The sequence below is a fragment of the Pelmatolapia mariae genome, linkage group LG20 (genome assembly GCF_036321145.2).
Source record: "Pelmatolapia mariae isolate MD_Pm_ZW linkage group LG20, Pm_UMD_F_2, whole genome shotgun sequence".
Taxonomy (NCBI): Eukaryota; Metazoa; Chordata; class Actinopteri; order Cichliformes; family Cichlidae; genus Pelmatolapia; species Pelmatolapia mariae.
In genome coordinates, this window is record NC_086244.1 from 897,210 (window position 1) to 918,474 (window position 21,265).

A 21,265-nucleotide genomic window follows, 5' to 3' on the forward strand; every position below is an offset into this window, starting at 1 on the left:
TGAAAATCTAACGTGTAATCTGTTCTTCAGAATTGTACTCGGACTGTTAAAAAAATGTGAAGACTCAGACACTGATGAATATATCGATAAGGGATTTTTTTTAAATTTCCGAGGCAGGTAATCCACTATTTCTTAATAAAATAATAGATGAGTCATCACTAAATATTTCCCAGTCATCGCCTCCAGGCACTAATGTAATCTTAGTTTTATTTTGAAATTCCCCGCCGGATGTGCCTCTGTTGTTTGGCGTTCATTTCACGGACCGTGGGATAAACAGCTGCTGCTCCCCGTGTGTTCTTGTCGACGACTTTCTGTCAGCGAAGCTGTAGTCTGGACGGTTTGTGCTCAGTGTGCCGCTCTGCTGTCCGCTGCGCTCCACCTGAAACTTTACATCTTCGAAAGAGGAGTTTAATCCGCGAGAGAGCGACGCCATGGACCCCGCCAGCCAAGGTAACGCTGAGTGTTAGCCTAGCACGGAGTTAGCCTAGCCTAGCCGAGTGTGAGAGTGCGCAGAGCGGCTCTCAGCGGATACTTTAACCACTTTAATCGGTCATAAACGGCCGACAGCCCACTGTGTGAGCCAGGTTTGACTGTACGGAGCTGGGAGATCCGGCAGATCACCGAACTTTGACCACAGGCCCGGCTCCGGGGCTCTGAGCTCGGGTTTGTGGGTTAGCCGCTGAGTGGAACTTGAATCAGATTAAAAACGGAGCTTCGTGTTTACGGACACTGCCGACGTGTTTAACCAGCTCAGACTCCAGGTAGGATTGGCTGGCTGCCACAAACGCAGCAGCAGCGGCTCCTGTATTTACCTGGAGCCTCACCTGAGTGAGTCACCGACCCCTCCTGTCAGGTGGACACAGCTAACTGGCTGTTAGCATGCTAGTTGCTGCTGTGTCATCACTGACTTTTCAGACTGACAGCTTCATGTTGTGTTGACGCTGTGTTTACAGCTGAATCAGGCTGTGTTCTCTCACACTGCCAGGGCAGCTTAGCATGATTCACAAATCAGAATAAGCCTTACAAAGGGAAGTTTTAAACAGCAGGTGGGTGGAGCTTTTGGTTTTCGTGATGACATCATACAGCTGGAAGAGTAAAAAAAGTGCAGAACAGGTCAACCTTAAAAGCAGCATTTAGTCAGACTGTGAAGGGAGCTTTGTCTTTATTTTAAGGTGAGGCGTGAATTCAGGTTTTAGGACAAAAGGGAACTTTATCATCAAAGAACTGACTTCCTATTGATCATCTGCTTTTAGTAAAGCCAGCACATGCACCTTTCTGTCAGTGGGATTAAATTTAGTCGAGCTCAAAAAACCCAGATTTGTTAAACGTTCAACATCAGTTCAGGTGAAGACGCCTGTTTTCAGTAAGATAATCCCAGAACGTGAGGAATAAACGGGACAGACATGCAAAGCCAACCCCAGGCACGAACCTCCAAACAAAGCAAGGAGGTCACATGATATTTAAAATGACCGTCTGGGCTGCAAGACGTCGCTCGCTGTCTTGCATCGATGCTGGAGCCAATAGGATCCGAGGTGACCTGATGACGCCTCGGTCGGCTCCTGCAGGCCGTGCAAGCCCTCTCTCTGTGAGCTCCCCACACTGCTCTGCAGCTCTAATGGACGTTTTCAGAGCAGAGGTTACTGCTGCCTCTCGTCTGTGCGCAGCAGAACGGATAAAGAAGGACGTCTGAGTCTGTGAAGTGACCCCGCGGTTACCCGATGAAGCAGGAAGAAGTTTGCTGACTGCTTTGGGTCCGCCTTCAGTAACGAGGCTCGGTCGCTGCTGGCTCACAGGGCGAGGCAGCAGCTGTTGTGTCGTGTTATCAGCAGAAGTTTAAGGAAGGTGTGGTTCACATGCAGGACACGGCTCAGCGTCTGCAGACTCGTCAGACCGCTGCCACATCAGATGATGAGGCTGATAACGCCCGCGCGCACACACACGGTTTCTCTGTGAGGGCAGTGAGGAAGTGAGACCACAGCCGGAAGCATGAAGGATTAGGAAAGGACTCTTCTTCAGGGGGGATCATGGAGCGATGTGCGTGAACAGACCCACAGTGATGACACTGACTGAGGAACCCTTTGAGGCAGCGTCACCTGACGCTTCCCACCCGACCCTGTCAGAGTTACCTGAAATATTCCAGGGTCTGATGGGAGTTAGCCTGATGTCTGGTCCCTGCTGTGTTAGGTCAGTAAAATCCTTTGGGGGTTCTTAATGTTTTGACCATTTTGAGTGAGGTTGTGTAAGGAAACGTGGAGGTGGAAGAAACTTTGATTTTATTTGTTACTCCCGCTGCAGTGATGTAAACTGGGAACGCCCCTATAGCAGCGACTGAACTTTCAAAATTAGAGTGGGGGGTTTGCCAGTCATAGATTAATACTGTAGCCCCCACCCCCAGCTGTGACACTAGCAGGACCATTTTACATTTTATGTTACATAAACGGTGATGTCGTTGCTATGGCATTCACGTAAACACGAGAAAGTCATTTTATACTGTGATTAAATGTTCAGGTGCTTACATGTGGCCTGTGCCGAGGGTCCGGCTATAACGCTGTGTCAGCACTGCTGCTGTAATCAGGAAGTGTGGAAGGACGTCCTTCAGTAACGACATGAATGATGCTGCTGCCGGCGAGCATCGAGAGAACATTGTGCGGTGTTTTTGTTCCTCTATCATTGCAGATCTTGTTGTCTATTATTTTGAAATGCTGGGCTGTAATTCCGAGGCTGAATCTCCCACACTCGGGTCAGTGTAGCTGCGCAGACACACACATTAAAGGGTGTTGGGTGTTTGTGCGATGTGAAACCTGATTTAATGCATTATGACTCTCAGCACAGGGACAGTGTTACTTTAAAGCACCGGGGGACGTTGGATAAGAATCACTTTGACTGCCATCGTGTCCATCGACACACCCCCGCCGAGTAAAGTCTGTGACAAAGGCGGGCTCAGACGGATGCACCAATCGTACAGGTCTGCTCTTCGACCTCCGTGAGTCAGGATTTATTGGGGCCCAGCTGGCTGTACTGTAAATGCGGGTAAACCTGCGTCGAGGCCGGCTGAGCGAATTTGGCAGCAGTCTGAGGAGGACAGCGGGACGCTGGGTAAAAATAGACTCAAACAAAGTGTACTCAGTGGGCAAAGCTGTTACGAAAAGCAAACGCACACCTCCCACCGCTTACAAACACACCGGAGAGCCTCGGGAGTGTTTCAGCATCTCACTGTGAACGTGTCTGAGCACCACAGAAGAAGAGCTGTTCAAGTTTCCGTGCAGTTTGCACAACTTTTAAACCCTCCAGGATTTCCTTCAGACGCTCTGTGATCCAGTTTGTTCAGACGGCTCCACCCTGACGGTGCTCCCATCAGTCACACTGACCTGCAGCAGGGAGCTGACGGAGAGGGTCGGGCGGGTCGGCATCAGCCGCTCTTTATTTTGAAGATGCTGCCTGCGATACTCTCCGTGTGGTCATTCCTCATTGGCTGACACACCTGCGAGGTCACCATTATGGTGGTCCGTGTCGTCTCTACAGTCGGTCATCAGTGAGTTTTTTCTCAAGTGTGGATCCTGGTTTAAATGAAACGGGTGGAGGTGGTGGCGGTCACAGGGTCATCCTGCTGATTTTGACCATGTGCCGGTCTGACCCGGGTCGCCAGCGTTTCCTGCTGACTCACGTCCTCTGTGTTGGACCGCACTGGTCCACAAGCTGCTACGCCCATCAGAACCAGTCCTCCCAGTCCTTCTGTTCCTGTTCCAGCATGGCTCAGTTTCTCTCTCAGTGAGGCGGTGTTCGCAGCAGCTGCTGCCGCTTCCTGTTTGATATCAGCCGCCGCCAGCACTCGCCTTTTCCTGTGTGTGTGTGTGTGTGTGTGTGTGTGTGTGTGCGCCTCTGTTGCTTTCAGCATTGTCTGAGTGTCTCTAATGCCTCCTCTTCTTCCTCCTCTCAGATATCAACCTGAACTCTCCTAACAAAGCTCTCGGCGTGGATCGCACAGACAGCCTGTCCGACATGCCCGTGGAGGGCGCTATGGGGAACCCGGCCAACCCTCCTCCGCCTGGCCTGACGGAGGAGGAGGCGGAGGAGCTCCGCACCGAGCTCACCAAGGTACACACCACTAGGGATGGGTATCGTTTAGGTTTTATCCGATACCAGTACCAAACCGGTACTTTTGAAATGGTGCCGGTGCTTAAACGGTGCTCGAACCGGTGCTTAAAGAATCAAGAACACAAACTTTGTCCAAAAACCTCTCATGTTTAGCTGTTTTTTTTTGTAAAAAGATAACAATGTTAGCCTTTTCTGCAGCTATGGGGCATATATGGTATCACTCTTGGCTGGAAGCAGTGCTTAAACAATGGAAAAAACAAACTTTGTCCAAAAACCTCTCATGTTTAACTGATTTCCACTTTTTCTTTGGTCATTTTAGCCTTTTTGGCCAGGGTGAAGGGAGTATCTGCCATCAAACAAGAAGACAGCCGCATGTAACTACGACGGTGTTTGCTAGTTCACCTTACATGCATTAATTTAATAACGTGGTTAGCCTACTCAACGTAAATTACACACGAACAACATTAAGCTACTCACGCAGAGAAGAACGGCTGCTGCTGCCATCATCATCCTCATCATTTCTGCTACACTGGCAGGGCTAGGGGCCAGAACTCTCCTCTTCGGGTTTTTGGGGGATGTTGCTAACTCCGGGTCCGATAACAGGCACCACACCCGCAGTAGATGTGCACGGTGTGAGGTCTCGCAGCAAGCTATCAAATACGGTGCATTTCTCGGCTTTAAAAAAACGCTATGCGTCGCCAGGTGTTTCATCAGATTCGAGGTGTTACCTCCTTTGACAGTATCAGCTTAAAGCACTTGTTGCAGGCTGCTGAGTTTGCATCTTTTGCTGTGAAGTACAGCCAGACTTTTGACGCTTCGCCTTGGGCATTTTTAATCTGTAGCTCTGCTCTAAAAGAACGTACGTACCTGGACCCGCCTACTATCCTTGGAAAGGTAAAATGATTGGCTAGAATCTGAAGTGTATGACATCTCAAGAAAAAAAAAAAGCACCGAAATGTGGCTGCTTTTCGGTCTGGTTACTACCGTTTATGTCAGAACCGGTGCCATGATGGCGCCGGAAACCGGTACCCATCCCTACACACCACACCTGCTGAGATCCCAGGTGCTCGACAGCACCTGTGTGGTGGGGGCGGGGCTTCTTTAAGTGTTTGTTTGCAGTGTTTGGATCCAAAACTGGAGCTCAGGAGTTTAGAAGGAATTTTGAAATGAGGTGTCAGGTTTCACTGAGCTGTAATTTAACCCTCTGATAAACTTCCTGTGACTGTCATGACATCATGAGCGCTGCGTTTACGTCCCAGCCTCTGCGGTTAAACCGTTACTTGAGCCTGAAATAAAAATGGTATTTGTATAGCGCTTCACTTAGTCCCTATGGACCCCAAAGCGCTTTACACGTTCAGTCATCCACCCATTCACACACTGGTGATGGCAGCTACATTGTAGCCACAGCCACCCTGGGGCGCACTGACAGAGGCGAGGCTGCCGGACACTGGCGCCACCGGGCCCTCTGACCACCACCAGTAGGCAACGGGTGAAGTGTCTTGCCCAAGGACACAACGACCGAGACTGTCGGAGCCGGGGCTCGAACCGGCAACCTTCCGATTACAAGACGAACTTCCAACTCTTGAGCCACGATCGCCACTTGAGCCTGGTGTTTTTTTTATATTGAGATCAGACGCCCAGACTCGGCGGTCGCTAATGGACCGGGTGCCGGTTACCTAGGTAACCTTCTAATGTACGTACTGCTGACTGACATATGAAGTGGTAGTATCTTGAGCGCTCATTGGTAGTCGCTACAGTTGAGAACAATTTTTATTTGCCCCGCCCCCTTTGTGTTGCCAGTGTGTGTTTGTTTTTAAAGTTTTTTTCCTTCCCGTGTGAACGCGGCTTTCTCCGAGCCTCCAGAAAACCGTTTGAGAGGTGGGGGTGAACAAGGATGGTGGTGTTCTGCAGCAGCTCCACCTGTCCCTAATGCTTCGGCATTAGTGTTTACGGTCTCTCCATCAAATAAAGTGACTTTCTATGGAGTTGGATTTAAAGCTGAACTCCTGTTTTAAGAAACTCTGTGAATGTGTTTCAGGTGGAGGAGGAGATCAACACCCTGCGGCAGGTTTTGTGCGCAAAAGAGAGACACGCCGCAGAGCTGAAGAGGAAACTCGGCCTCAACCCGCTTAACGAACTCAGGCAGAACCTCACGAGGAGCTGGCAGGACGTGCAGACCTCCAACGCGTACGTATCTGTGAACGCGGCGGGAGGTTTCTTATCTCTCGGTGCTTTACATTTCAAATGTTCTCCACAGCTTAGCCTAAATAAAGGCTCCATTCAGTCCCAGCAGATATCGCTCACAGCCTTCAGCTCAGCTCTGAATAACAAGAGGATCGAAGGTTGGACTCATACAAACATTTGATTTGTTCTGGATGGCGTCGCGTTTAATTAGTCTAAATTCATCTGTCAGTGTTTGATGGCTTTGGCTCCCTCACCTGGTTCTGTCAGAGGTTTCTTCCTGTTAAAAGGGAGTTTTTTCCTTCCACCGTCACCAAAGCTGTGTCTGGTTTGCCACGGTGTGAACTGAACCCCAGGGTTGCCAGTCTGGGAGGTTCCCACAGGTGAGGAGACGAGCTGTTGAAGTGCGAGTACTGTTCAGCAGTCGGAGGCTCGCCTCACCGAGGCTGGAGGTTCAGCACTTGTCTCTGGATCCTGATTGGTTTGCGAAGAAGAAACTGAACAAGTTGAAGGCCTCGGTTTGATTTTGAAGATGCACAGCCACATCTGCACATAGAGTCCAGCTTCACCTGGTTTGGATCCCACCTCCTGATGCTGAGGAGGTGGTGTGATGCTGAGGATGTGCAGGGAGCACCTTGTAAAAGATGAGCTTCTGGCACAGGATGTGAGAGGGCGTGTGCGAGTCCCTGCAGGCGCCGGTAGTAACGAGCTGCAGACTGACTCATCCGGTTTCACGTTACATCATTCAGATGAAACAGAAGCTGCAGAGGCAGTTTCATCTCTAACGGGCTCAGACGCAGCGGCGCTCTGCGCTTTAACGGCAGCAAAGCTTTTCTGAAGGAAGGAGAAGTCACTGCTGTGTAACCTTCTGTTTGTGAGGGGCAGCCAATCAGCAGAAAGTGGGTCTATACGGGGAGGAGCTTGTTTCAGACAGGGCTGCAGAATGAGAGGAAGGGTTATACTGAAGCGGGATTCAGGGTGAGCTGACGCCTTCATGTGTGTTTTTCCAGCTACGTGAGAACGGCTGAGACGCTGGGCGAGTGGAACGAGCGGGTGACCCGTTCAGATCTGTGAGTCCACACCGTGCTTGCTGCTCGCTCTGTTTGCGCTCTCACGCTCTGACTTTTGCACCCAGCTTCTAACGTGTGCGTGAACATTTCAGCGGTCTAGTGTGGGAGCTGCTCAGAGGCTCACCTGCAGCTGTCTGCTTAGTCTCAGGTCCCTGAGCTGGACCTCTGCACCGTGTTTGTGCTGTCGGAGCATTTTTGATGACATCATGTGACCGATAACATGGCTGCTGTGATGTTTCTGTACTAACAGACCAGGAAGAAGGCTGAGCTCCAGTTATTGAGGACTAATGAGTGTGAGTCTGTGATGCTCCCGTACAGTCTATGCTAACATTAAAGAGCAAATGCTGGAGAGTGTGCTCTGCTGTGAGGTAGCACTGAGGTGGGATTTGGTGTGGGCGTCCTAACCACACCTGAGCTGCATGCCTCACTCACCTGAGTGTGTTTGGTTATCAGATTCTCTGTGGAGGAGCTAAAGGTTCAGTGTGGCCGAGGATTTCTTCACTTCCCCTCTCAGAGATCAGGTGTCTCTTCCTCCAGATGTGACGATGTGTCCTCTCCTACTTCCTCTCAGCATCAGTCTTCCTTTCCCCCTCTGCTGTCTGAGTTACAGGCTGTTCACTGCAGTCAGTCATTCAGTGTTCCCCGCTGTTAGAAATCAAACACACCTGATGTGTCTCTGAAGGAGGCGTGGTCACTGTTTCCATGTGTAATTATTGTGCTTAGTAATTACATGTTTGTTTTTTCATTTAATAAAAGGCAGTTATTGAACCGATGAACGTCTTTGCTGGTGATTAGGAGCCATGTTGGTTTGAATCGTGGCTGTAGCTGGAGTAAACGCGCTGGGAGCTCATGGGGCGAAAACGCCACCGTGCCGTCATGGAGATGGGTGCGCTTGATTTATAAGACGAGGCAGGACAGAGCTTTGAAACGTTTCAAAGTCAAACCCAGTGACGGTAAAAAGCGACTCGTTTGACTTATTCACCATGCAGCTGCAGGTGTGTCTCCCGAGGTCAGCGGCTTCCGTTGCAGACACACCTTGGCGTTGGCGCCACGGGTGTTTTTTACGGTTGACCTTAACGGTCAAAAACCCTGTTAAAGGTGACGGCGCTCCCGGACACGTGGAGTTGGAGACCCCACAGAGGATGAGTCGTTCCCAATGAGCATGTGCAGAATTGCTGCATCACTCAGAGCCTCACGCACGCCATCTGACCCCGGGCGATCCCGGCTGACCCCTAAAACGACTTCCAGTCTGGGTCAGTCCGAGGGAAACGTTTCTGTGCCAGCAGAGCAAAGAAACGCTGTAAATCGCAGCGTTCCCGCCCGGCTGCTGAGGCCTGAGGCTGCTGGAAGTTTCCAGGTTCCTCCTCTGTAATGAACCGGATTGGCGAGCTCGCTTGGATAGTTGGCGTGACCTGACGGGGCGGCGCTGCTGACTCGTGCTCGACTCACAAGCAGCAGCAGCTGCACCGGCGGGTTTCTGGTGTTTGTTCTGCTCGCAGAAATACACCAGCACGTCGGCGAGCACCGTCGGTGTCAGTTTGCGGTCGTGCGTCCGCCACAGGCGTGCAGTCAGCGTGGCTTTTACTCTAATGCAGCTGGAAACGTGTCTGCAACCACACGGGCAGCTCGGACTCGCTGCTGCAGGAACGAGTGGGAGGAAAGGAATGTGAGAGGGGAGGAGGAGGGGAAGAGACGGTGTTTTGCTTAGTCACGCGACACGTGATATCCAGGAAGACGGGCAGGCTGGTGAGGCGCACACAGACGGCTGTGAGTTATGAACACGTCACAGCCACATGAATATTTTTAGATGTTCTCTTTTTTCCCGTTTCCTCGTTTTGTGGATCAGCTGACTGAGCGTCTTGTCTCAAAGTAAACCGTAGGCGGTGGGGGCGGAGCCGTTTGGGTTGATGTGGCCCGTGCAGTGAGAGGGGACAGTTGTGGGCGGAGGCTGGCCTCGCGGGGCGGCTCCGGTTTCTGTAAAAATAACTCGGGCTGTCTGCGAGGTCAGAATCAGATTGTTGCACAACAAAAGTCTGCTGTGCGTTGGATTCGACCTTATGTTCCAGCTCACTGTGTCCACGTTTCACAGATCAAAGTTTTAATATCATCGTATTATCCATCCATCCTCGTCCTCTGATCCTTATCAGGTTGGTGGGGGGTGGAGCCTGTCCCTGTGGTTAATATATATCACAGAGCTTCAGATAAGTGGGTGAAATGTTCAGTGAGCTGATTAAAATGACCCTGAGTCCACAGTTTTAACTCCATGGCATCATGTCATAGTGACAGGTTTCTCTGTGACTGTGGAAGTTCGACTGAGTGGACGCTGACCACGAGGGAAGCAGAAACGACCTCCTTCCTGACGCGCAGAGCGACTTGGTGTGCCGCTCACAGCTGTGGTCTCGGGTTTCTAAGCGGCGGTTTGAGCGGTGTGGCCAAAAGTCTCATCACCGTGGCAACCGTAATAGCAGCTTCACCAGCGCAGGTGTTTGAATGTTAGTGGAACACAGGATACGACTCATTGTGATTGGCTGGTTAAACCGGGACCTGCACAGGCCCCTGTTTCTGATTGGTGGGCTAGGTCAAAGGTCATCACAGCAGGCCCACAGTTACTTCATAACAATTATTCTGACTTTTAAGTCAAAGTCAAACAGCAACACAGTCAGAAATCACACACACACAGACGCACACACCTGTAGGTTCCTCGGTCAGGGTGGCGTTCCTGTTTCCTGGCTCCGCCCTCAGCTGCGTGGCCGTGTGACTCCTGTGAACTCCACGCTGATCCTCTCCCTGCTCTGTTAGGTCTGAGTGTTTACCTGTGTACCTGCAACCTCGCTTTACGCTCCGGACCCTGCTGTAGCCCCGCCCCTCGCAGCGGACCGCCGCCAACATTTAATCGGATGTGTAACTGCTGTTCATCTGTGACGGGTTCTTCTCAGCTGGCGGGAGGTTTTTATGTTGCAGATTTGTATTAAATGTGAACACGTGAATATTGTTTTCCATCAACATGTTATCATGAACGTCCAGCTCCGAATCCACGGGCGGCGGCGTTTTTAACTTCCTAAACGTGTGCTTAGGAGAGTCGGCGTTCCTGTCCGGCTGCACACAGCGGCAGCTTTTAGCATGTTTTGGACGTTTTCAGCTGACGTGTGCTGTGAGTGTCTCTGTGTGATTTTCCTGCTGTTGTGTCTTCAGATATCTGTCTGCCTCGGCCACTTTGGATGACATTACCCACTCTGAAGCGTGAGTTGACCCTTCCTCTTTGTGCTCTTGTCTGTGTCTGTAGATGAGTTAAGGTTTCTTTCACTTTGGGATTTTGTGGAAGTTTTCTCTGTTTTCATTTTGCTTCTGTGGTGCTGCGGCGGTCGAGCTGTTACTAACGAGCCGAGGAGACGTTTTCTGCTTTGGACGTAGCTGAAGGCGTTCGCCTCCTCGTTACGCTTTTACCGAGTAATCGTCTTCAGTGTTTGAACCAAAAATATTCAAACGCCCTGTCGATGTTGACCACATTTTCTCCACTTATTAATCTAAAACAGACGTCGTGCAGAGCGTTCAAACAGTCAAAGTTACAGTGACAGGAAGTGAAGCGTCACCGCCATGCACGTCTGGCAGGGATTATTGATTACAGTAAGTGTCACACGGACACGGTGGCGTTTATTCTTCACTGCAGCGACGCTCAACTTTATCAGCTTGTCCACAGCAACCCTCAGACGCGCCACCCAGCGGCGCACATGTAGAGCTGCGAGCAGGAACCTGAAGCTCTTTGTTTACGACGTCATCGTCAGCTCCCAGTCTGTTTTGGAAAAAGCAACAGTGCAGAGGTTCAACAGTTTAAAAAAAGCAGAAGATGATGACATCACAGGGTTAAATGTTTTATTAATATTAGGGCTACAGCAGGGGCGGGGCTCGGGGGGGACTTCAGGCCTCGAGGGCCGGCGTCCTGCAGGTTTTTACACATGTCAGCTGATTTAAATGGCTAAATGACCTCCTCAACATGTCGTGAAGTTCTCCAGAGGCCTGGTCATGAACTGATCATTTGACCCAGGTGTGCTGACCCAGGGTGATACCTAAAACCTCGAGGCCTGGAGTTCCCGCCCCTGGGTTACAGGAAGTGTTATTGAGGCTGCTGATTGTAGGTTTAGAAAGAAAACTGGAACCAAAAAGCAACAAACTCAGACCTGTGTGCTCATTTCCAGCTCCTCATGTTTCTTCTTGGGTTGTAGTAGAGTAGCTTTGCATGATTCACAGTTTATCATAATCCTCCTTCATCTTGTGCTGCTCCTTGGTGGAGGTCAAAGGTCACAGATGCTGCATTGCCTGACCTCCTAATGCTGCGACTGCTTTTCCTCACTAACACATCAGAAATGTTTGAATGTTGGGTTTCTCACAGTTTTCCTGTTGTTCCTGGCCGTGCGTCGTGGCTGACATTCAGAGTGAAGCCGGCGTGGAGCTGAAGCTGTCGGCCGCCCGTGTGTTTAGACGAGGAACGAGCGGCTCGCTCAGATTAGATCAGCGAAAGCTGCAGCTGTGCTTATCTGCAGACCTGTGTGTGTGTGTGTGTGTGTGTGTGTGTGTGTGTGTGTGTGTGTGTGTGTGTGTGAGAGAGAGAGAGAGAGAGAGAGAGAGATGTGTAGCTGAGGTTTTTACAAATCACAGGAGCCCTAAACGTGACATACTCTGCTCCAGCTTTTCACTCCTGCACTCTCCCAGAGCAGCTTTGCATGAGTCACAGTTCAAAATAATCCCCCTTTACCTCCTCAGGCTGTCCTCTGTGTGAAGCTCCGTGCTGGGCTCAGGCCACAGTGATCATCGGTGTTCATGGTGTGTACCTGTGATGATACGATCTGCCATGTTTGCTGTGATGTCATCATCACAGGAAGTGGCTTCCAGGAAAATGATGTAAAGAATGGTGGCAGCGTGTATAACGCCCACTGCCTTCTCCACGAGCACCATTCCTCCCTGTTTACAGCTGTGCTCCTATTGGTGGACCTCACAGAGGTCAGGGTCTGGGGGTTACGTTGAGATGCAGAGTAGAGTAGCCGGGGATCGAACCACCAACCAGCCGCTCGTCCTCCCGAGCCGCAGCTGTCAGAGCTGTTACTCTAAAAATGTTTTTTTTTTTCCCCCAAAAGTTACCAAGTTACTTTCTGCAAGTAACAATCCAGCTCTGAACTTTTCACGTGCTTTAATCGTGCTGTCATGCTGCGCACAAGACAGTTTCATTACTGCGTTACTGTAGTGTTGACAGACGCCTGCTGTGCGTGGAAGCAGTGAGAGCACGGCGTGTTCTGCCGTACGCGCCGTCCTGTCCGTGCTGGGATCAGAGCTCGACTGCAGGAATGAAAACAAGCGGCTGACTTCCTGTTGTTTTCACAGCTGGTCAGGTGAAGCCGTCAGTAAACTGCTGTTAGGCGAGTTTGATGATAGATCTGGTCTCTGATCCATTTGAACTTTAGGCCCTGCATTTCTCTGAGCTCCACAGTTTGTGTGCTGCTTTGTTAGCTGCTGGACGTTTTCTGTCTGTAAGTGTCCTCAGTCTGGACCCGATAAACCTGAGGTTCTTGTCTCGGGACCGTAGTGTGTACATAGAAGATGGACACAGCCACTGCGAGCTCGCTCTTGTCTGGAGGATCAAAGTTGGGCCTTGTTGTTTCGTGTTTGGATGAGAGGGCGGACAGCGACGTTATCTGTACGGGAGCATCACACCTGCTGATCAGTAACATCCACATAAAATCCTTAAAGTGGAGCTCCGCCTTCCTCAGCGGTCTGTTACAGTGACCTCACAGCAGCCATTATTATTGGTCACGTGACCTCATTAAAAAGGCTCCGGCAGCACAAACACGATGCCCTAAAGATGCAAACTTTAAGCCTTTAAAGCGGTGTTACAGAGGAGGATCCACAGAGTGTGAGGGGACGGACTCACTGCTGCCTCTGCTGGACGGTGTTGCACCTCAGGTCTCTCACATTATCAAACCAGTAGTGCGACTCTGTTCGCTGTAACGTGCTTGGCTCAGACGGTCTGACTCGGCTCGCCGTCGGTCGTGACCAGCCTTCGGTCTCCCTGTCATGTTTTCCTCGTGCTGTGAGGCGAGACTGAAATAAGCTCTTCCTGCCGGCTGACGCTGACTCGTGCCTGCTAACACTCCTGGGTTCTTGTTCCTGTTCTTAGTTTGTTCCAGAGAGAGGACGCTCTGCTGTGTTTAACTTGCTGTGTGTCGCGGCTGGTCTGTGTGAACACTAACACTGTGGTGCGTTTGTGTGTCTGTGGCGCTGCAGCTCAACACTAACGCCTCTGTTTCTGTGCTCCTCCTTCATCTCTGCAGGTACAAGAAGACTCAGGAGACGCTTTCCCAGGCCGGACAGAAGACAACCGCGGCTCTGAGTACAATGAGCACGGCCCTCAGCAAGAAGATCGGCGACATGAGGTACAGTGCGACAGAGCCAACATGGCCGCCGCGCCGGCTCAGCTGCAGGAACAAATGTCAGAGGGGACGTGTGGACCCGTCCTCACACCGTCCCCTGCTAGGCAAACCTGGTGACACAGTCTGTGGATCGTTTAATCAGGTGGTGTGTTGAGTCTGCACGCCTCTCCTGCTGTGGGTGTAGCTCCCCGAGTGACAGTGTGAGCACTGCTCGGGCGACGGCCCGTTAACGTGGCTCACAGCATCAACCCTGCTCTGGGAGGGTCAGTTTACACCCAGGCCCGCTCTCTGAGCCCCCGCGTTGGCGAGGACGAGGCCCGCCTCAGACAGTCACCAGGTTAAACCCGGCCACGCATTTCTTCCTGCAGCTCTGACTTCATCTCCAGTCACTTCCCGCTCACCTGCAGCTGTAAGCTTCACTGCTATGATTGGTTCGTTATCCAGCTTCAGTGCTGACTGTGAGTAAAGCAGCAGTGTGACGGCGGGCCAGGAAACGGGACGCGGTCACCTGTACTCTGCAGTTTAATCCCTGTAGCTCACACTGTGTGTGTGTGTGTGTGTGTGTGTGTGTGTGTGTGTGTGTGTGTGTGTGTGTGTGTGAGACACTGTGTGTGTGTGTGTGTGAGACACTGTGTGTGTGTGTGTGTGAGACACTGTGTGTGAGACACTGTGTGTGTGTGTGTGTGTGTTTGTGTGTGAGACACTGTGTGTGTGTGTGTGTGTGTTTGTGTGTGAGAGTGTGTGTGACACTGTGAGACACTGTGTGTGTGTGTGACACTGTGAGACACTGTGTGTGTGTGTGTGTGTGTGAGACACTGTGTGTGTGTGTGTGTGAGACACTGTGTGTGTGTGTGTGTGTGACACTGTGTGTGTGTGTGAGACACTGTGTGTGTGTGTGTGAGACACTGTGTGTGTGTGTGTGTGTGTGTGTGTGTGTGTGACACTGTGTGTGTGTGTGTGTGTGTGTGTGAGACACTGTGTACGGGTTCGTACTATCCTGGTGGGGACCAAAATCTGACTTTTACTATCCTGGTGGGGACTTTCTGCACCGTGGGGACCAAAATCCAGGTCCCCTCGGGGTTGAAAGCAATTTTCACACTCAAAATGTGGTTTTACTGTCAGGGTTACAATTAGGTTATGGTTAGGTTTAGGGTAAGGGTTAGGGTTAGGCATTCATTTTTAATGGTTAGGGTTAGGGTAAGGGGCTAGGGAAAGCATTATGTCAATGACATGTCCCCACGAGGATAGCAAACCAGACATGTGTGTGTGTGTGTGTGAGACACTGTGTGTGTGTGTGTGTGAGACACTGTGTGTGTGTGTGTGTGAGACACTGTGTGTGTGTGTGTGTGTGTGTGTGTGTGTGTGTGTGTGTGTGTGTGTGTGTGACCCTGCGTGAGCTGGTGGTATCTCTAAGTCGTCCTGCATGTTCCCTCGTCGCCTGTTTCACTTGGTCCTCGTCTGTGAGTGTAAAGAAACGTGAGAGCGCGCTCTGTTCCTCCTGAAGGTCACTGCACGCATCAGGGACAGGACACGCCTCCATCACACGCCAACACAAACGCCACAGCTCATTTTTGACCTTTTTTTAGTTTATTTATTTATATAGCACTTTTAATTACAACAGTGGTGTTGACCAAAGTGCTGTACAAACATATAAATTAACACACCATAAAATAACAATATCAATTAACATCAATCCCAAATAGCTAATAACAAATAAATAAGTAAATAACTCTCATGCAGTATAAAAAGCCAGTATTAACCCCGCTGCCTTCCTTTGGGGCGTGGCTTTTCAGCGCACACACGTTTATCATCACTGAGCTCCTTTATTGTGACGGCACCAGGAACTTCCTGTCAAACAGGATGAACTCATGTTTGGCCGTGCGAGGGCTGAGCTGCTTGCACCGACAGATGATGTCATCATCATCATCGTTTCTTTCCCCGCCGTGTGTGACGAGACACTGAGCAACAGTGTGATCAGACACGCCCCCACTGCTCCTGACTTACCTGCTGATGTCTCACCTGTGTGTGTGTGTGTGTGTGTGTGTGTGTGTGTGTGTGTGTGTGTGTGGCGCCTCACGCTCTCTCTCTCTCTCTCTCTCCTTCTTATCGCTGCCTTGGTTTGACCCGCAGAGCTCTGCCGTTCTCTAACTCCTTTAGGTAAGCCTCCACATGCCGTCATCACACGGTCAGTCACATGACCTATAATTATGTAAACGCAACGCTGGTCCACTAAGAAGTCAGGTGACCCTTTAAAGTGCCTCACGGGGACTGCTGTTGTGACTTTGTGCTGTGTCAATAAAGTTGAATTCAAAGTTTGTAGTGATGCGAGGCTCAGGTCGCCGTGGAGACAGCTTCATTTTGAATTCAGCTTCATTTCAGTTTGATGTTCATGTATCAGCGCCAGTTTAAAGTGCTGTGCTCTGATTGGCCAGCCAGACAGGAAGACGTTTCAATGATATGAGCTGAAAATAAAATAAAGAGAACGAGTTAAAGAAACGACGCTGTGCGTTTCAGCTGTGCGTTCTTTCAGCGTCACAGACTGCTCTGTACGGCTGCGATTTAACAGCTACCTGTGTGTGTGTGTGTGTGTGTGTGTGTGTGTGTGTGTGTGTGTGTGTCACTGCTTCCTGCATTGTAACACTTGCTTTTCTGTCTCTTCTCTTTAACGCATTCAAAGTAGCAACTATTCCATTCGCCACTCGATAAGTATGCCCGCCATGAGGTAACGTAACACACACACCTGTACCTGTCTGTGCTCGTTAACATCAGCTCACTGAAGGCGTTCAAACCTGGGGGCGTGGTTACACCTTTAAATAAAACAGGAAGTGGGTTGCCATGTTGGTTTGACGTGGGGAAATGAGGTGGAGGTTTTTATTGGCTACTTTTATTCAAATAAATTTATTCGACTCTGCCGTCAGCTGATCTGATGTTTCCGTGGCAACATGAAAGTTTTTGATTTTAGTTGTTGTTGTGTTGAAGTTTGTGACGCTGCGGTGAAATAATGAAACTTTGCTGTGGTGGCTGTTTTTTGTTGTTGTTTACACTCGCAGCTCGTCTGCAGTGAAACACAAACGATACAAACATGTGTACATTGTTTGTTTTTATTAAACCTGCTTTTATGTTGATTCATGATTTAGTATTTTATCAGATCTATAATCCAGAAAGTCGGGCTGCTGTGTAAACTGAGTCTGCAGATCTCAGAAACTCACATTTTATTCACAATAAAACATAAAAATGTTTGGATGGGTCTGACCTCAGATCAGTCTTAAAGGAGTCCAGAGGAGATGGCGCCGTTTCTCCATCGTGGTCACATGTGGTTTCTCCTCCACGTGATGGAGCTGTAACCTGCACGTGTGGACTGCACGCCGAGCCGCTCGCATACTGCGGTTTCTGGAAGCGTTCCTGAGCCCGTGCACTGATTTATCACAGAGTGGCGTTTGAAGGTTATCGTCCTCGTCCCCGCGCACAGATTCCTCCAGGTCCTCTGAGTATGCTGATGATGTCATGGAGTGTAGATGATGTCATGTTCACAGTGAGGATTCAGTTTCTGCAGGTTGGTGAAGCTCTGCCCGATCATGTGACCCAGCGCTGACAGGTCACCTGATCAGCTGATAAATCTTCCTCCAGCTGTTTCTCTTCTCGGTTTTCAGCGTTTTGTCGACCCGTCACAACTTTTACAGACATGCTGACGCCATCAAACTCAAACTTTATTGAAATGGTTCATTTTCTCCTTTAAATGTTTTCTGTGAATCAAATCTGGATTTATGAGACTTGTAGATCATCGCATTCAGTTTTTATTCACACGGCATCCTGACATTTGGATTTGGCGTTCCTATTAAAGAAATGTGATGATGTTTGTTAGATTTGATGTGGCGGTGTTATTCCTGTGACTCTAACATCGTGTCTCTGCTCCGCAGAAACTCCTCAACCTTCAAGTCCTTTGAGGATAAAATGGGGAACCTGAAGGTGAGCAGAGGTCTGGAGATGGACCTTCAACCTGTAGCAAAGTTTAGTGTTTGGAGAAAAAGGATCAAAGTTGAACATTTAGTTCAGATGTCTGCAGGACGAGCAAAGGTCAAAGGTTAATGCAGACTTTAACCACAAGGTGGCAGCATGTTCTTTGTGTCCAGTCTCAATTAGTTTCTTCTTCTTTGCATGTTTTTGCTCACGGTGCTCCACGAGTGTGGGACAGGAAGTCAGCTTTTCTTTAGTGTCAGGTTTGTGTTTGAAGGAAGGTTTTAAAATTAAAAGTGTTTCCTCGTCAGTGAGGCAGACGAGGCTTTAAACAGGAAGCTGATGAAGAGGCGCGCTAACTGCATCACTGACCCTCGGCTGTTTCCTCTTCCTCTCTCTCTTCAGTATAAGGTCGTCGGTCAGAGAGGAAATGGAGACGCCGTCAGCTCCCCCACCGACACCACCCCCACTCAGGAGAACCCGTCTTTCTGAACACTCGCTCCCTCCTCCACCACCTCCTCGCCGCCACCTTCTTCACGACCTTAGACTGTACTGTTACCACCTCGTCACAGAGCCACACCTCCACCTCCACCTCAGCAGCTCTCTCTGTAGCTGGTGGCAGGCACAGAGTGCACAGCCCCGCCCCCGAGCCCCGCCTCTCTGTTTCAAACCCGTCAGTGTTTCAGAAACCACCCGGCTAAACACGAGGCGCTAAAAGATGTCACCTTCTGAAACTTGACAGCTTTTATTTTGGAGGGAAACCCCACCCCCACAGTGTTCATACTCATCCAAAAAACGAACACGCAAACCTCCTGCGGGTGTAGCTTTGGAGGCGGGGCTTCTGCAGGTGGAGGAGGATTATATGGGCCTCTGTGGGTGAGCGTGCTCTCTTCTTTCTCTGCATTCACACTGTGAGCACACGCTGCACAGCGCCCCCCGCCGCTCTCTCTGTGTAAACGCAGGCAGGTGTACAGGTTAGCGCTTCGAAGGAGGATGGGTGGGGTCAGGACCCGGGAAACCCCGCCCTCCTCGGCCTTCTCCACGTACACGCACATCCCACCTGAAACCCCCGCTGTGTAAAAAAGCCCTTCAGCCATTTTGTATTCTCTGAACTCTTTTACAGCTTTGCAGACGTTTTTACGTAACTTTTATCGGCGCGTACCAACACAGATAACCAAACTGTCTCCGGTTCACAGGCGTGTCGCTGAAAACGCAGCTTCCTTTTTGTGAAACTGGCGTCGCCGTCGGTGCACAGCCGACGCCTCGCCGCGAACGCTACCTGCTGAATGTCACCGCTTCTCAGTCGGCCTTACTCGCGTTAAAAGCTTCGCCCGCTCTCTGATCCAGCCGCGGGACACGCCCACCCCTCGCCCTTTGGTTTTTCTTCTTCTTCTCTGGGTTTGGTGAAGGACGGGACGCCCGGGTGTTTGTGGTGGACTCAAACGGGGCGTGTCTGGTGTGCCGCTTCTCTTCGTTCGGGCCTGCAGAGTAACTTCCTGTACAGAAACGCCCACGCCAAACAACAGAACAACTGACTTTTTCAGATTTTTTCATTATTTGTAAAACGCCATGATTTTAAAGCACCGTGCCAATCTTTGTGCGCTTTGCCAACATCACTCCTGCCCGCTACGGGAAGTGCTGACAAGCTCGTTAATAAGACATCCTGCTTCTGTGGCGTCCAACTGCTCTGTTGAGGAGTTTAGGCGGGTCGGCGTGCCGCCACGTGTGAGTACACCTGAGAGGGAGACCTGTCATCAGTCTTGTGGCTAACGACCGCGGGTCTCCGCTGTGGCTGTTTCTGAACGAGCTGCCCGCGGCTGTCCTGCCTTCTGTGTGCGTCCTTATTCTTTGTGTTGATCATTTTGGTAGACGATGAAGATGATTTGTTAGCTGCTTCCTGATTTTCTTTCCTTTGCTTTTCTGAGGTGGTTTCTTCTTTGTACAATGTCATCAGTTGCCAATCCTGACATATCTGTTACAGACTCTTTCTTTGTGTCTCTGGATCTCCTCGAGTGTCTCTGCGCTTTGCCAAGACTAAACAAACTCCTGCACACTACAAGAAATACTCCTGAAGTCATTTATTTAATAAAAGAATCACATTTTTCTTATGCACGGGGGAAATGAGGATCGTCAGTGTGAGAAAAATGCGATTTTGAAACTAAATGAATTTTCCTCCTTGAAAGCTGCACATGAGCAGTTTGTTTTGGAGAGTAGATGATGGATGGAGTGAGTGACTTCTTAGTTTTGGGACGTGCAACACACCACGAGCATGCTCACTGAGGACTTTCAGCTTTATTCGGGTCCGGGGCCTCTCATGTAGATCGTTAAAGGGATCAGATTTGGAAGCTTATGATGAATTAATTAAAAACATTTTGGTTTATTGTAAATGTTTGGATATCAATAAAGCATTCCTTTAAATGAAACGTGCCCTGTGATCTCTTTTGTCTTGACTTTCACATAAATTTACTGACACATCTTTAAAATCTGTAAATTGAATAAAAATTAATTAAAGTTTGATTCTGGATTTGAGGCTCTCCTTTTTCTGAATTTATGGAAATATTATTGCTGAATTTAATGGGTTTAAATTCAGATGAAGGCTGCAAAGTTAGAGAAATAAAGCCATGACCATCTGGGTTGCTAAATTTCCTGAGTTTAGAGTCGACTATGACACCTGGGCCTAAACAGGAAGTCAGTCTGACGGTTTTTGGGTTTCAATATGAGATGCAGAGAGCGTAGGTGACAGAGCCTGAGGTCACCGAATGTTTGCAGAGTTATGTGTATACACGCTCCGGTTTTCGGAAAAAGGACGTTCCCTGACCGGGAATCGAACCCGGGCCGCGGCGGTGAGAGCGCCGAATCCTAACCACTAGACCACCAGGGAAAGTTATTGAAGAAGGTCACAATCAGGCTTAAATAGCGACGTAAAACCATCATGTTAGTAATATGAATGTAGTCACCGTTCACTGTCCTGTATCACACGGACTGTACAACGGATCATATAATAACCACACCTGTACACTGACAGGTGTAGTCAGAGGTACACTTGTAGGTTGTCGTGGCCGAGTGGTTAAGGCGATGGACTAGAAATCCATTGGGGTCTCCCCGCGCAGGTTCGAATCCTGCCGACAACGACCATTTTGCACAAACACTCGTTCCTGTTCTCCTAAGAACCTGACCACAGACAGGTGAAATAAAGCTGTGCCACTGCCGAGGCTCTCAGATGAGAGACACCTGCATATAATCAGCAGAACTGACCTCAAGTACCACAGTAAGAATTAACTCCCAGTAAAAACTACAAATAAAAACGCAGTAAACTACATTATGACTAAAACCTGTTTAATAGGGGTGACTCAGTAACTTCCGTGCTGCCAGTAAATTCAATAAACTCAGAGAAAAGGAGGTCGATGACGCTGATGCAGTTTAGAGTTTTACCGGCAGAGGGCGCTGGAGGCTGCTGGTCGCGCATAGAACAAAGAGAAGTGCAGGAAAACGAGCGTCGTGTTAACGGTTACAGCCTCAGCGGGAATGAAATGAACTCATGTAAAG

At 49.8% G+C, this 21,265-nt stretch overlaps 1 protein-coding gene and 2 non-coding genes across 14 annotated transcripts; 2 read left to right on the plus strand and 1 right to left on the minus strand.

The window, feature by feature from the left end:
* Nucleotides 1–248: 248 nt before the first annotated feature.
* Nucleotides 249–20,142, plus strand: tpd52l2b (tpd52 like 2b). 12 transcript variants are annotated; one of them, XM_063463179.1, is made up of 10 exons: nucleotides 249–450; nucleotides 3,938–4,095; nucleotides 6,134–6,282; nucleotides 7,287–7,346; nucleotides 10,539–10,586; nucleotides 13,667–13,768; nucleotides 15,896–15,922; nucleotides 16,443–16,487; nucleotides 17,683–17,731; nucleotides 18,125–20,142. In XM_063463179.1, exons 1-10 carry the CDS (start codon nucleotides 432–434, stop codon nucleotides 18,209–18,211), a joined length of 744 nt encoding a protein of 247 aa, XP_063319249.1. In that variant the 5' UTR covers nucleotides 249–431; the 3' UTR covers nucleotides 18,212–20,142. The 12 variants fall into 12 exon arrangements, with proteins under 12 accessions (XP_063319249.1, XP_063319250.1, XP_063319251.1 ...); XM_063463180.1 differs by having other exon boundaries at nucleotides 16,446–16,487; XM_063463181.1 differs by lacking the exon at nucleotides 10,539–10,586.
* Nucleotides 20,143–20,528: 386 nt separating this feature from the next.
* trnae-cuc (transfer RNA glutamic acid (anticodon CUC)) lies at nucleotides 20,529–20,600 on the minus strand. The gene has a single exon. It is a non-coding gene; the product is annotated as a tRNA-Glu (tRNA).
* Nucleotides 20,601–20,768: 168 nt separating this feature from the next.
* Nucleotides 20,769–20,850, plus strand: trnas-aga (transfer RNA serine (anticodon AGA)). Its single transcript has one exon. It is a non-coding gene; the product is annotated as a tRNA-Ser (tRNA).
* The last annotated feature ends 415 nt before the right edge of the window (nucleotides 20,851–21,265 follow it).

Bases quoted from the DNA above. Each gene is read 5' to 3' on its own strand.
- tpd52l2b (XM_063463179.1), top strand. The intron at 16,488-17,682 runs GTAACGTAACAC...TCTGCTCCGCAG, and splicing joins ATAAGTATGCCCGCCATGAG to AAACTCCTCAACCTTCAAGT. The intron at 17,732-18,124 runs GTGAGCAGAGGT...CTCTCTCTTCAG, and splicing joins ATAAAATGGGGAACCTGAAG to TATAAGGTCGTCGGTCAGAG.